Genomic DNA, 14,492 nt, shown 5'->3' on the forward strand with positions numbered 1-14,492 from the left:
CTCCTGTCTGGGTTGTTTTTTTGGTGAGTGAGTATGAATTGGAGCTGGAAGCCACTTTTTACGGTCGTTACCATCCGCAACTGGGATACTGTCCCCAACCTCTCATATGGCTCACCAGCCGGCAGCTGCGGCTGTCGCCTATGATGTCAATGGTCACGGCTTGCGGTTCTTGAACGAAGATTGGAACGACAGCATATCCAATGGGAACCTATTCACCTTGACGTGGAATCAGTCGTTGGTCAAGGCCGGTGCTGAGCTGGGTCTCTTCAAGGTTACATATCCTGCGGATGGTGTTGTCGTGTACGATTTAGTGGCCAACTTGACTGGTTTGTACTCTCGTCGTTTTCTTTGGATATTTCAGCTCACTAATAGAATGCTTCGATAGATGCAATGAATTCCACATCTTGTGTGTGGACTCCAGAGGCGTTAAAGAATGAGTTGTACGCAGTTTGGCTTACCAATGGTCAGCATGTTCATCCAAATTGGACAATTTCGCCTCCTTGGATTCCAAAAGAAAAAGTAAGTCTCTCTCCCTCCCTCCCGCTTCATGACCTGGCGAAAGCTGAACGCCACAATCCCTACGGCGCCAGGCGCTCTGCTATATTCACACTGCTCTATTCACATCTTTTTGTCCCAAGCTCTTCATATGCCTAACGAGATGATCAAGTCAAAACCCCGTTTCCGTTTGGCGGCGCCCATAGCTATTCCTCTTGTTTCCCTACTTACTCTGTATGCCATCTCTTTGTGCATCTATCTTGCACATCGTCGGCGCAGAAGAGAGAAACGAGAAAAGGAAGACGCAACTCCCCATCAGGACGTTACTCGAAATGGCTCTGTGGACTCTGCCATTACTGTGCAGACTGTTACTGAGTCGGAAGACGGCATCAAGTCGAAACCGAGCCTTTGGCTCATCACTCGTCCTCCCGAGGAACAAAACACGACTACTAGCGAAATCTTAGAGGATCAAGATAGAATTGTGGAACCTGTTAGCCGAGGCGACAGATCGATTGTACAATCACCAGTGTAAGAATAAGGCACATTTTGGTAGTATAGAATATGGAAGGGCTTGCATTAGGTATGATACCTCGCGGTAATGAAAGCGGAGACCGAGAGACGGAAAAGAGTGTATAGGGCATAAGTGCGTATCTATCATGTATGGTTTCTCATTGTATGCATTGGGACAAAAAGAGGGACCATTGGTGTTTGGGTTTTTGATAAACATGTATTCAAGTACAGCTAGTGTTTAAGCCAGCTGATCCGTAGCTTGAGACTCAGGACCGTGCTGTGGCATCAGCATCTTGACCAAATAATGAAATTAGTTTATGCATAGGAAGAGTTCGTTGTTCAGCCTTGTGTAGTTTCCGACGCATCTAGTCCAAAGCGTATCAAGCGTGGTGCACATCAGATCATCCATTACCTGTCTATTTAAAGTATGCAAGTGTTCATGGGTGAAATGCTCGGGGCAGAACAAAAGCAAATCTGTCATTGGATACACGCGGAGTGTGCACAGTGAAAGGGTTAATTAAACTACTATAACATTGAGCCATTGCTTGTGGTATAGGGTAGTGTCGTTTGCTAAACCTGCATCGAGACATGGATAAGCAGGCAGGCAAAATGCTTGGAACATCCCATTCCTGACAGTGCAAGTACTTGGACATTCTCGGAGACTGTGGATGCATTAATGTCGAGTGAGAAGGATGGTGTGGGTGTGATGGGAGAGGGTTTTCCCTGAGGATGAGGGGACGCAACAAAGAATTTAATGCGTTTATGCCTACTTCCTTAAGTACACAGCCCAGTCCACTCAGCAGATGATCTAGCTACCACAACAGGCCCATGGATGATTGACTGCAAGAGGCCAACGCTCCCATGCGTCAGGAAGTCCCATGAGAACTTGGCATACGCGAGCCAGATGGCTTAGTCCGTGCTTGGTTCCAAGCCCATATCAATGATGTTCAGTACGAAACACGGACAATGAGTCTTAATCCAGGTCACCTGACCCACAATGTGATGTTTCCAGTATCGGAACTACGGCCCTAGGATTTTCCTTGCGCAGGCCACTCAGCTCCACGCGGGACGACGTAGCGCCATCAGTGAGCTGCAGGCAGGAACCTCTTGCGTTGCGTGCTGCCTCATGAATTGACCAACCCCGACAAGCACCATACGGTCATCACCATCCCGCGCGACATCCGCCCAACACACCACAACGTTACTGTGACAGCAATAAACTCCTAGCAGCTCTGCTTAATACAGCGCCAACAGGATACAGGCACCAGAGATACAGACGAAGCCACAACCATGTCCGAATCTACGTTGAAGCCCGAGAAGGACTTCACGAAGGAGGTCGACCAGCAACTTCCGGAAGCTGAAACTCTGGCAAAAGTACACCTCCATCAGTAGGCGAAGCGGTGCGATAGAGATACATGAAGCTGACTCTAGCGTGCAGACCAACCTTCAAGGCGCAATCGAGAAGCTTACTGCCCTTGAGAAGCAGACTCGGCAGGTATGGCCCCGAGCGCCGCCCAATTAGCAGTTAACAACTGAGGTCAGAGCTAATGAAATATTAGGCCTCGGACTTAGCATCGACATCACGGGTTCTGATCGCAATCGTAACCCTCTGCAAAAATGCCGGTGACTGGAGCTTGATGAATGAGCAAACGCTCGTCCTTTCCAAGAAGCATAGCCAGCTCAAGCAGGCCATTACCAAGATGGTACAGACTGTGGTTGGTTTCCTAGATGACACACCAGACCTCAAGACGAAGCTTTCAGTCATCGAGACCCTTCGAACTGTTACAGAGGGAAAGATATTCGTCGAGGTAGAGCGAGCCCGTGTGACCAAGATTCTTTCCGATATCAAAAAGGAGCAGGGGGATCTGAAAGCTGCCACGGAGATCTTGTGCGAATTGCAAGTCGAGACATTTGGCTCTATGGACCGACGGGAAAAGACTGAATTCATCTTAGCGCAAGTTGCGTTGTGCATTGAGAGTGAGGACTGGACTCAGGCTGGCATCCTAGGCCGCAAGATCAGCACACGGTATTTGGCCCGCAAGCCCAAGAAGACTGCCGAGCAGTTGGAGAAGGAACAGAAGGAGCGCGAGAAGAAGAGGGCTCGAGGCGAGGAAGTCCCAGAAGAGAAACAAGACGATACCACAGATCTCAAGTTGCGGTACTATGAACAGCAAATCGCCCTTGCGAAACATGATGATAAATATCTGGATGTATGCAAGCACTACCGACAAGTTCTCGATACCGAAGCGGTCGAGGAAGACCCTGCTAAGCTTCATCCCGTAAGTTGACCCGCTTGATCTGGGCTTTAGCCAATATAAAAACTGATAAGATTTTAGGTGCTTCAGCGGATCATCTATTTTGTCATCCTTTCCCCTTATGATAACGAGCAGCATGACCTACTTCACCGCATATTCAAAGACACGCGGAACTCTCAAGTCCCGTTGGATGCTGAACTGCTCAGGCTGTTCACCGTCCACGAACTGATGCGATGGCCAGAGATTGCCAAAAAGTTTGGTCCGCACCTGTGTAGCACCGACGTCTTCGATGCGCAGCCCGGTCAGTCGTCCGATGCGAAGGCTCACCAGCGATGGGAGGACCTTCGAAAGCGTGTCATCGAGCACAATGTTCGGGTCGTCGCCAAGTACTATACTCGAATTCGCATGAACCGTCTGACCGAGTTGCTCGATTTGGCCGAGGATGAAACTGAAAAGTATATCAGCGAGTTGGTCACCTCGAAGACGGTCTATGCCAAGATTGATCGCCCCGCTCGAATCGTCAGTTTTGCTAAACCCAGAGGTGCCGATGATATTTTGAACGAATGGAGCCATAACATGAAGAGTCTATTGGGATTGCTAGAGAGAATCGACCACCTAATCACGAAGGAGGAGATGATGGCTCGCATTCAACCCACAAGTGCAAAGTAGACGAATGCCGGGCGGGACGGGATTGTAGACGGCTTGACTTGCGAGGGGGCTAGAGACATACGTAGGCGCAATGGTCGTCGGGACTGATAGTCATGCAATTATGGCTTGTACAGATTTAGACGGTCCTCAAGAATCGAGGGCATTTTAATGTAACATCAAAATTTTGACTTGCATCTATATCTAGTCTCTTAGTCTAAGTGTCTATATATCTGCACTGTCTGCAAAACTTGGCAAACCCCGTCACAGCCCAGCCTTGGGCGCTGCATCATAAACATGCTGCTTGATAAACCCAGCCAGAGGCATCACCCACTCCTTGGACACGGGAACATGATGACCACCGGGGTGCACCACCTGCGTCGCACTCTCGCACCTCTCAATCAGGGCCTGACTCCTGCTCTCATCCACCACCGTGTCCAAGCTGCCGAGATAATGCAACGACGGCGTGCTTATCTTGGGCCTATACAAGAACTGCAACGACTCCGGTGTCGCCCAGAACCCGGAATAGGACACGGCAAACTTTGCCGCCCTCCCGCCGTTTGCTTCCCGCAGCTTCCTCACCCATTCGCCCGCCGGCCCCTCGGGCACAGCTCGTTCAACCTCCAGCGCCGCGGCCACGATGCCCGTCGCCGCGCCGCCCTGGCTGAACCCGCACACGCCGTCTACGCCGCCCGCCTCGCGGATGGCCTGGGCCACGGCCTCCATGCCCTTCTCCAGATAGAGATATTCGCCTGAGCCCTCGTCCTTGCGCCACCACGCCCACGTGTCCGGCTGGTAGTCGTCTTCCTCGGCGGGATCGGAGGGCGGTGAGTAGAACGGCATGTCCTGAGGCAGGAGGCGGTTGGGGCCGGTGGGATAGACGAGCACCGGCGTCAGGGAGAGGGGGGACAAGGCTTTTGCGAGGAGTTTTTCCAGGGCGCGGGTTTTGGCGCGGAACAGGGCTCCCGATTGTGTGTAGCCTGGGCATTGTTAGTCGGGTTGCCTTGGATGTTGGAGCGGGCGGGCCGTGTGCGCGGTTGTACGTGGAGGGGAAACGAGTTTACGACGGGAAGAAGGCGGCGGGTATGGGTTTCGACATACCGTGAAGCATGAGGATCTTGACTTCAGCCTTGCCACCGTTCGTTTTGGCTGGCTGCACAGCGGCGCCGTTGGACTCGGTCGAGGCCGTCATCGTGCGGAGGCTGGCTTTATACAGGGTGGAAACTCGGCGCAAGGGGGGGAATCTAGGTCGTGCGACGGTCTGTGGAAATAGAAGCATCTAAAGAAAAGGGAATGATCTATGCGCGCGACGGTGGAAGTTGGTGAAGTGGTTGAGCTGGAGATGGCTTTGGGGTGGTTTGCGCCGCGTGGGTGGATTTGTCACAGCCGGGCATGCGTCATCCGGCGAGCAGCCCGAATACCGAGTCTCGGCGAAAAGAGTTGGGTGTTTACAAGGACGAGTGAGATGATGGATGTTGGTGTATGGAAGGACGATTTGTGGGATTGAGTATTTTACGACGCATTTGGGTGTCGAATTACCCCAGTTACATATAGAATCGTCATGGTGGCCTGCATGGTTCATTGGTGACTTGCGACCTGGAAATCTGCTAGTTGACGCATGCACTGACACCTACGCTGAAACGACGAGAAGCGTCCAAATGATACAACCGAGAGTGCACACTGTTTGGCGAAATGTGGCTTCAGGGAAACCTCACAGCGTTTCTCCAAGTGTACGCATATCGTCCCAAGCGGAAGCTGAGGTTTGATGCACAAGGTCTATTAAATCCCCGCATGCGAGTCTATGATACAGCATCACCTCAGATAAACTGGCCGGCGCATTTCTCGCTCGATTGGACCGGATTATGCTTCGCTCTCATCGATAAATTCTTCATTCCACCCTCTCTCACAACTTCTTATCGACTTAGTGGCCGCCGGTCTTGGCCTTGGGGTTGCGAGGGTCGTTCTTCCACTCATCGGCTGATGTATTGTTAGTAATGCGTGCACTATTTGCGCAATTGCAGGCGTGGGAGATGCATACAGGCCATCATGGCGTTCTGGGCAGAGTTGGCACCGTAGGCAATGACCAGACCTGGAAGTCGAGTTAATCACTATTTCATGCAGCGTAATCCGGCGGAAAGTCGAAACGGCGTCATCGGTGGCTGTTTGAGCACATACCGGCAGCGAAGAAAGGCCACATGGGCTTCACTATTGGCGATTGTTAGCATCAAGGCATCGAGGGGGAAGGCGGCGTTTTCGGGGCCGTCGGGCGCGTCAATTGAACGCTCGGGATTGACGTACGGAAAGGAGCCGGGAACTTCTTGAAGGGAGCGACGCCGAGCCAAGACATGATTGCGGTTATCGTGGGTATCTCGAGAGATTGGAAGGGGTTGGATATGGTGGATAGTGTGCTCGCGGTGAAGACTTCAAACGAGCCTTTTTCGACGGCCGATGCCACAGAGCTCTCACCCGCGGTTTAAGCCGACAAGTTTCAGCCTCAGGCAGCCAATGGCCAACGACGGAGCACTGAGGACAAACGGTCCATCCGCCAGCTCCACTGCGAATGCGGAGGTCCACGTGACCACCTCAACGCCAACCATGTGACATCATAAGCTGGGCAGCTGGGAAGCTGCAATCCGGTACCATTGAGGAGTCAATCAACCTGCATTCGGCTGTAACTGGAATTCGTACCACATTCTCCTCACCTCCTCACTTCCTCCTCGGAAAACCGTGTTCAAACTGCCCAGTCAATCAGCATTGGGCTATTGTCACTCCCACGGTCCCCTGCCTAATCATAACACATCTCTCGTAACTCCAATTGGCAAAGTGCGGGGTGAGAGACTTCGTTGCAACGTACCTGTGCCGCGCATCCAATTGACGGTCGAGGCTGCCCTCCATTTCAACAGCTTCGCTCACAGACAAGCAAAAGACGCCGACACTACACGCTCCTTCTGCTCTTGTGCCGCCAACTGCTCTCCAAGGAAACCACCGTGCTGCTTCTCCGCGCCCGACTTACAACACACCACCCATTCTTGAGCTCCGTCTTCCGCTCCTAGCCCTTTGACACGACGGGGGGTTTTCAAACCGTTTGGGTTTCGTTGACGGAGTTTTGCCCTCGACACCCAGCCTTGTCAAGCTTCAGCGGTGCTCCGCCTCTTGAGACTTGGAGCTTCTTGGGCCTCTTTTTCGCCACCTACTCCCTCGCCATGCTGTCGCGAATTCTTCATCGCCGTGCTCCCGCGGTAGCTCCGCGCAGTGTTTTGCGAGCTCTCAGCACCACGGCCGCCAGGCAGTCCAAGACTCCATCGATGGGAGACATCAATCCTTCCAGGGCGCAAATCGATTCGTTCAACAGGAAGCAGCACGAATTCCGAGAGAGGCTGGTGGAGGCACAGAAAGAACAGGGAGCACGTGCGTTATCTGCTAATAATTTCTCTGCGTCCGAGACTTCGGACCAAGGCTCATCCAAGACTGATGCAGGAGTTACTTCCGAAGCGAAGAAGCATGAAGCTGAACGAAAGTCTGGTCCCCTGTCCAATCTCATTTATGGCACCAAGGAAGGTAGAGAGATGGAGGCACAAATACAAGCTAGCTTTAGTCAGGTTCTCGCTCGCGGCAAATATGTTCACTCGATTGTCTTCCACGAGGTGAAGCCAGAGAAGGTGGACGAATATATGGAGCTCGTTGGCCACTTTTATCCGAAAATGGCCAACCTGCCTGAGAATAAGGTACATCTTGTTGGCAGTTGGCGAGTCGAAATCGGTGACTGCGATACATTTGGTATGGCTTGACTATGATTCCTTTGGGAAAATGAAGGACGGAAGCTAATAATTTCTACAGTGCATATCTGGGAATACCAAAAATACGAGGGTTACCACCAGTCTCGATACTCCATCACCCACCATCCCGACTTCGCCGACTTTGACAGTAAACTGAAGCTGTTGATCAACTCTAAGAAAATTTCACTGATGCAGGAGTTCTCTTTCTGGCCCACAACACCTCCCCGACAGCTAGGCGGCATTTTTGAGCTTCGCTCGTATACATTGCACCCCGGAAACTTGTTGGAGTGGGAGACACACTGGCGACGTGGTCTTAAGGCTCGACGAGAGGTCATGGAGGGTGTGGGCGCGTGGTTTGTTCAAATTGGAGAGCTCAACACCGTCCATCATCTATGGCAATTTGCCAATCTGGAGGAGCGCCGAGAGCGCCGAGAGAAGAGCTGGTCGGTTGAAGGATGGAGCGACACGGTCCATAAGACGGTACCACTTATCCAGAACATGAAGTCGCGAATTTTGATTCCCATGCCCTGGTCACCAGTGGCGTAAGGTGCAACCCATCATTATTATGCATGGAAAACAGACGGCAGGGAGATGAGGATGCGATAGGGGAGAGATTGATTGGATTGCCGAGAGCTCAAAGTATGTAGCCGCATTTTTTCACAGAAGCATTTTTTTTGTTGTTCATTTGTCAATGGCGCCGGTGTAGCACATCATGTATCATCAGTCAAGGCCCCTTGGTAGAAGATATACTAAATGTATTGAGCATTGAAATCTCTCATTTTCTATGCCCTGTTCCACTTGTGCAGCTCTGAGTGGCCTATAAACTCCGTGGGTATCCAATGCAAACAAACGCCATGACAATGAATAAATTTCGCCCTAGCTATCCAATTCCACGCCCATGACCGCCGCCAGATTATACCTTGCCTGCCCCAACATGTGACTCAGGAAGCCCAGCTTGGAATACAAGGAGATCAAGCTCGGATCGGCGCTTTCTATCCTCACCTTTTCCCGAACAAAGACATTCTCCTCCCTGTCCCTCTTGCCGCTCGTCCGGGAGCCACCAAGCCCCCTCTTGGGCTCACAGCTCCCGTCGCCGTCGGGGTCGTACCGAAACACCGTGTCCATCTCGTCGTGCTCCAGCCTCCGCACCGTCCCAATCGCCAGGCCCAGCTTGACGCCGAAATGCACCGGTGCATCAGCCGGCTCCAGCGCCCGCAGCCACAGCACAATGCTGCTCTCCTGCAGGGTCGTGAAGAAGCTCAGATTGGGCGGCATCGCGGGCGAGAAGTGGTGCGCCGGGCACGATGCCGTCTGCCACGCCGGGTCCGGCTCGCTTGATGTCGACCCCTTGAGCAGCCCGGCCGACTCGGCCAAACACTCGGCTAGCGCGGCCAGCGCAGAGGCAATGTTGTCTGCGGTCGGTGCGGGCTTGCTGTCCAGCAGGAGACCCAGCAGGTCGATTGACTGCGTGAGATTGGTGAAGATGGCGTCAAGGGGCGGGATGTGGATCGGCTCGAGGGCCGAGATGGTGAGTTGCTGCGGGGGCAGCGTTCGCAGCTGAAGGCTTAGTGTCTGTTTTCTCGGTCAGTTTGGCTGTCTTTCTTTTTTTCCTTCGGAGGAAAGGGGGTTCTACGGACGCCTTTGACGAGGCGGGTTCCCACGCGTGTGATTGTGCCTTTGACCTTTTCGTTGCGGTGCGTGCTCATGACCAGGGTGCTGCCGGGCTCGATGGGTGCGAGCAGTGCATAGCAGTCTTCGATGCCGTGCTTGAGCTCATGGCAGAGCGTCATTGTTTCTTGCACTATCCATTCTAGTTCGCGGTCCTGCAGGGCGGATGGTTGTGTTATTAATTGCGCGGGTAGGGGAGTGCTGGACGGCGCAACTTACGAGGGACTCGGCGGCTTTGATTTGCAGCTCCTCGGGAGAGATGTGTGGCCAGACTTCGAGCGTCATGGTGTTTTGTAGATGGAGCTATGCTATGGTGCTGGACATAGCCGCGCCATAACTAGCTTGTGTTGAGACGGCGACGAGCTTCGATGTCGGAGGCGAGGTTGAAGTGACGTCGAGAAGTGCTGTGAGCAAGTAGCAGTGCGTGGATGCAGTGGGGGCTGGAGGCTGGGTGCACGGGGCCCAGGGCCGTGGTGGGGACGAGACGGGCGTCTTGATGCATGTGCACTTCAATCATCTCCATCTTGGCTCTTGGTAATTTTTGCCTGCAACACGATATCGAGACCGCCCACAGCGCGTGCATTGCATGCCCTGTACAAGGCGACATCAACAGCCGCGGTGCCTTGTGATTGAAATTCTTGCACTGCTCACATTGTTCGTGCCGCCAACATGGCAAAGGCTCATCCTTCTGAGCCGTCGCCTGTTAACAAAAATCCTCCCATTCCACAAGGTAGGCAGCCCAACGCATGGCCCGTTTAGAATACGCCTGATGCCCTTAGGATGCAAAATACAAAAAAGACCACTTAACAGGCCCCAGGTCCCTTCCTCCTCAAAATCTCCAGTCATCTACATATCTTCTCATACCCCCTTCCTGTCCGCAGTCAGTCGCATTCGCAAACTCCTCACCAAGTCCCTACGCAACACAGCGGCAGCCCCCAAGAATGCATCGACCCATGCACGCGTGGAAGCTCTACAGCGTAGCACCAACACTGCCTATGGGAATGCCTCGCCACTGTTGGTCACCGTCCTGGGCACGGGAAAGGCCATTGAGAAGACGCTCAGCTTGGCGAGTTGGTTCGAGCAGCAGGGGGATTGCGACGTGCGGTTGAGGACCAAGACGGTGGGGACTGTGGATGATGTAATTGTCGAGGAAGGGGAAGATGATGGGCTGAGTAGGATCCGGAGAGTGAGTTGCCTGGAGGTGGTCATCACGTTGAAGTGAGCGCCTTGATTTCCAGCACATGCTGTCATGTGCGATGAGGATTGACACGTGCCACAATCGCCTTGGTGTTGGTATTAACCTCCTCACGCAATCACTATCACCCTGTCACCATGCGGGCGGTCCAATCTCGTGAATACGGCGGCATGCACAAGGCCCAGAGATATCTCGGAAGTCGGCAACTTTTTGTTGTTGCAATATTCCAAAATTGCAAAGACCAAAAGCTCTTGTCTCTCCACTCTTGATCGACTGCTCCAACGCAATACAACTGTTCTACCCAGTCGCGTCGTCTTCAAAACGGGGACTGTCCTTTTTTTAAATACCGATTTGGGTCAGCAACAGCTGCAGTGACACGCCCTTCCTGAAGTCCCGGTGACCAGGGCACGGTACGTTGTTCGAATGCAACTATCACGGTGTTGATATTGGCCCAGAAGTGGCACAAGATTAATAAAACTCTGGTTAAGAGTCATCCAAAACTATCGTCATAGCAGGATAAAGTGGGCCGGGTTTCTCTCAACGTCTAACTCGGAGTAAGAAATACACTGGGGACACCAGATTAAGCTGAATATAGAGGAATTCGAATTTTCTGACAAGATGGCATTTTAGAAGGTTGATCAGCCTTAAGACACTACGATTCGCCGTTGATCACTGCATGTTGGTCCTTTGCGTAACAACACTCTGCCCATTGGTGAGCATCTAGGGCCATGGGTGAGGTGAGAGAAGTTCATGTCCATTCTCCAGCTTCCGCAATAGCCGATCCGCAGAAGTCAGCTAGCCACTCATCGAAACGAAACGACGGTGGTCTCCGTTGTACTGGATCAAAGTGTCAAGCGGGTCATAAACTGATGGGATTTCGCGGGATACGCAACTGGACTTTCCCACCGGCATATAGGCTCACCTGTCAGTAGTAAGTCACCAACTCGTTCTACGCACTTTGAAATATTGGGTTTGCTGTCGAGGGCGTCCTCCAATTGAAAATATCCTTCGCTGCGCGTGGCCCACATCTTTGTTTCGTACTGCTAAGACTGACGAAAGAAATAATTGACGCCGGTAAATAGCAAGCAGCTTCTCCCCAGCGATTCGAGTCCGGAGATATATGCCAATTCACAATGATGGTGACACCTTGCGAAAGTGGCGTAGCGGTGTGCTCTCTGAACAACTTATCCAGCAGTCGCAATGCAACCTTGAACACCGAATGCAGTTCGTCATATGCATTAACTCCTATCGCCCCAAAGGACGAATCCAGATTCGAAACGTTAATCTTGATTTTTGATGCCGCATCTACTCCGATTGTCAGTACTTGATCCGACGTGCATGCACCCAGCTCCCTCCTTGGGGTCGGAAATAGCCGCCCTGGTCCCTAAATCTTGGCCCCCGCAGGAGACGAGCTTGCTCTGCATAGGCCATCAGCCTCAGCGCGTGTAACCGTTTTCATATTGCCGACGTTACGACAACAAAGTCCTATCAAACATCAAGTCGGAAGACGACTTGCCGACCCTTTCACGGTGTGCTATCAACTCCGTATGGTGTCCGTTAGTGGCGTGGACACACCTCATGCACATTTCATCTCCGAACGAACGGTCTCCATTATCCATGTACTAGTTGTACGGAGTACCGACAAAGAATCCGGGTGTCTGCACAGCCGAGTGAGCGGATCAAACCCAGGTGCTCCGCGGCCTTTTGACACAGCATGAGAATATAAGAATATGACACGGGCGAAAAGCCGGTTTTTCTGACTGCCGCGCAGCGATTGAGAGAGGGAAACTTGAGCCCCAAGGTAAACGCGACTTCAGCAACCTCTCCTCTTGGATGTAATGGTCATCAGCCGAATGAGTATGATTTGCTCGGAGTTTGACAGGAGCGGTCGAGTCAGATCTGTCCGGTTTAGTATCGCCGCGCCAAGCGTTCGCACTCCCACTTTTACTTGTATTACTTAGGTAGTATTACGGAGTGCATGCGCATACATACTATCATCAGCGTACAAGCGGCACAGAAAATGACGCTGCTCAATCGCCGACGTCAAATAGAGAGCGTCCTGTGTCATTTTCTCGTCCAGGGCGGCAAGACCGCTGGAATGAGGGTATTTGATCCGGAGGACAAGAGGTGTAAAGCAGACGGGTCTTCTCCTGGAGCCGGCCTGCATTCCGCAAATGAACGATACTCATTGGGCGGACAGCTCTTGAAGCTCTTCTAGCTGTGCCACAATGCGTGCTTCGTTCGCCCAGGAGTTTCAGTTGCTCAGTCGGGAACACGGCTGATCCAAGACAAAGCCCCACCAGCGGACTTAAGATGTGCTTCCATGGGAATAATCCGAACTAATTCCTACCAGGACCAAGATTAAACTCCAATAGACATAGGTGGCGGAATGTTATGTCTCAGCGATGGAAGCTCTGAATCTCGACCCCGTTTGAGTCTGTCAATTAATAACTGTTAATGCATTGAGAAATGCACATTGTCAAAGGGTGACTTCATAGCCCTCAAACTTTGCGTTGACGATTATGCCCACGCTGTCAAACACGTTTTACCTACTTCCTGCCGTAAGGTAAGGACCGCGGCGTTAGTGAGTTTTCGGGCTTTGCAGGTCGGGGTAAGCTTGTCAAGGCCGGATAAGCCCAGCTCAATTGAAATCGACGTCGGTGAGTTTTAGTAATAGCGCCCTTTGTCTCTATTGCAAACACTCCTCGTGGTTGTTTAGTGTAGGGGTGTAAACTAGGTCGACCCCATGAGGGACGAGCATGCGTTTTGAGTTAACAACCCAGGAACTGCCTCCGAGAAATCACGGCTGGTAAGCCCGCACAGGAAACTCAGAGCCAGACAGTGGCTAACTTACTGGCATGTCAATGCCTTGTGACCTGAAAGCGATTAGTGTGTAACAAATGCGGCACGCATAGGCAGCTAAGATGGCACGGAAATCGGATAGCTCTACCCATCAGCGGTTTTCCAGATCTTATGAATGAGGAATTGTACATGTGGTACGATGTTGCATGGGGGGAGTCGATTCATGTTGATCTCCAAACGTTGCCGGTTCCCTCCAAACACTCGCGGCGCTCCACGACGTGATTGTTCAGCCAAGTGGGATGGGAGGGCTGAATGACGCCCATCCAAGCATTAACCCAACCATGGTGCCACCTCGCCAGGTCGCTGGCAATCCCAGGAATAGCGGGACGCAAAAGTCCGACTCGGGTCCCGAACCAGCCGCGAAAGTCCCAGCCAGCCCGCTGGTCACTCAGCGGCCAAGGGGTCGCGGGCGTCCAGAAGTCCTCCAAGTGAGTGGGCATTTTAGAGCAAGGGGCGAGTAGCCATGCCCGATTTCAAAGCAGTGGAAACATTCCACGGACTCGAACAAGCCGTGTTTGTCCGGTCAAGGTCAACATGCCCGCGGTTCTAAGTGACAGTCGATAGGCAAACACAACCGCGGACTGCGGACATCTTGCGTGTTTGTGGTGTCTTTCCTGGGCATCAGGTAATCAGGCAATACGACACGATGGCTGGTGGTGAAGGGCGTGTAATGGTAATTGGTTGAAGATGTCGACTGGCCTTCAACCCCGCAAATGCAGAATGCGAACCGCAGGCTGCAGGGCTCGTCTGTGATCCCTTGACTCCCGAAGACAGCTACAGCTGTTGGCTCTTGGTGTGAGGGAGTGAGTGCATGGAGGTCGGGAACATGTGGAACTACTATCATCACCCATCCAACACAACCAAGGCTCTTCTGGTAAAGGTAAAAATAAGGCAAGCGACTGGTGAACTGCCAAGCAAATGCCAGGGGTGACAGCTGGAGCCACCCAAGATTTCCAATCGCCCGGGCCGGTGGCGGTTGCCCACTGGAGAGCGGGCTACAAAGAAGGAAACCAAAGGCGTCCGCTCCTTCTCCGACGGCGCCAGCTCGAAAAGGCGTCTTATCCCCACGCGGATTTACCAAGTCCC

The 14,492-nt window shown here is 52.5% G+C and overlaps 7 protein-coding genes across 7 annotated transcripts; 4 read left to right on the forward strand and 3 right to left on the reverse strand.

The window, feature by feature from the left end:
• Nucleotides 1-106: 106 nt before the first annotated feature.
• On the forward strand, nucleotides 107-1,027 carry G6M90_00g061780 (uncharacterized protein; the record flags this gene model as incomplete). Its single annotated transcript, XM_066130727.1, has 3 exons — nucleotides 107-326; nucleotides 386-519; nucleotides 668-1,027. The coding sequence occupies 3 exons, from the start codon at nucleotides 107-109 to the stop codon at nucleotides 1,025-1,027; spliced, it is 714 nt and encodes a 237-aa protein (XP_065986702.1).
• A 1,268-nt stretch (nucleotides 1,028-2,295) lies between these two features.
• Nucleotides 2,296-3,929, forward strand: psmD12 (26S proteasome non-ATPase regulatory subunit 12; the record flags this gene model as incomplete). The annotated part of the gene is made up of 4 exons (XM_014687206.1): nucleotides 2,296-2,379; nucleotides 2,444-2,500; nucleotides 2,565-3,284; nucleotides 3,342-3,929. 4 exons carry the CDS (start codon nucleotides 2,296-2,298, stop codon nucleotides 3,927-3,929), a joined length of 1,449 nt encoding a protein of 482 aa, XP_014542692.1.
• A 240-nt stretch (nucleotides 3,930-4,169) lies between these two features.
• Nucleotides 4,170-5,097, reverse strand: dfr1 (Dihydrofolate reductase; the record flags this gene model as incomplete). Its single annotated transcript, XM_014687205.1, has 2 exons — nucleotides 4,170-4,885; nucleotides 5,007-5,097. The coding sequence occupies 2 exons, from the start codon at nucleotides 5,095-5,097 to the stop codon at nucleotides 4,170-4,172; spliced, it is 807 nt and encodes a 268-aa protein (XP_014542691.1).
• A 729-nt stretch (nucleotides 5,098-5,826) lies between these two features.
• G6M90_00g061810 (uncharacterized protein) lies at nucleotides 5,827-6,252 on the reverse strand (the record flags this gene model as incomplete). Its single annotated transcript, XM_066130728.1, has 4 exons — nucleotides 5,827-5,882; nucleotides 5,944-5,994; nucleotides 6,081-6,110; nucleotides 6,204-6,252. The coding sequence occupies 4 exons, from the start codon at nucleotides 6,250-6,252 to the stop codon at nucleotides 5,827-5,829; spliced, it is 186 nt and encodes a 61-aa protein (XP_065986809.1).
• Nucleotides 6,253-7,108: 856 nt separating this feature from the next.
• On the forward strand, nucleotides 7,109-8,227 carry Nipsnap1 (Protein NipSnap 1; the record flags this gene model as incomplete). The annotated part of the gene is made up of 2 exons (XM_014687204.1): nucleotides 7,109-7,682; nucleotides 7,743-8,227. The coding sequence occupies 2 exons, from the start codon at nucleotides 7,109-7,111 to the stop codon at nucleotides 8,225-8,227; spliced, it is 1,059 nt and encodes a 352-aa protein (XP_014542690.1).
• A 330-nt stretch (nucleotides 8,228-8,557) lies between these two features.
• G6M90_00g061830 (uncharacterized protein) lies at nucleotides 8,558-9,634 on the reverse strand (the record flags this gene model as incomplete). Its single annotated transcript, XM_014687203.1, has 3 exons — nucleotides 8,558-9,253; nucleotides 9,319-9,504; nucleotides 9,569-9,634. 3 exons carry the CDS (start codon nucleotides 9,632-9,634, stop codon nucleotides 8,558-8,560), a joined length of 948 nt encoding a protein of 315 aa, XP_014542689.1.
• A 384-nt stretch (nucleotides 9,635-10,018) lies between these two features.
• G6M90_00g061840 (uncharacterized protein) lies at nucleotides 10,019-10,571 on the forward strand (the record flags this gene model as incomplete). Its single annotated transcript, XM_066130729.1, has 2 exons — nucleotides 10,019-10,079; nucleotides 10,129-10,571. The coding sequence occupies 2 exons, from the start codon at nucleotides 10,019-10,021 to the stop codon at nucleotides 10,569-10,571; spliced, it is 504 nt and encodes a 167-aa protein (XP_065986683.1).
• Between the last annotated feature and the right edge of the window lie 3,921 nt (nucleotides 10,572-14,492).

The sequence above is a fragment of the Metarhizium brunneum genome, chromosome 3 (assembly GCF_013426205.1).
Source record: "Metarhizium brunneum chromosome 3, complete sequence".
NCBI lineage: Eukaryota > Fungi > Ascomycota > Sordariomycetes > Hypocreales > Clavicipitaceae > Metarhizium > Metarhizium brunneum.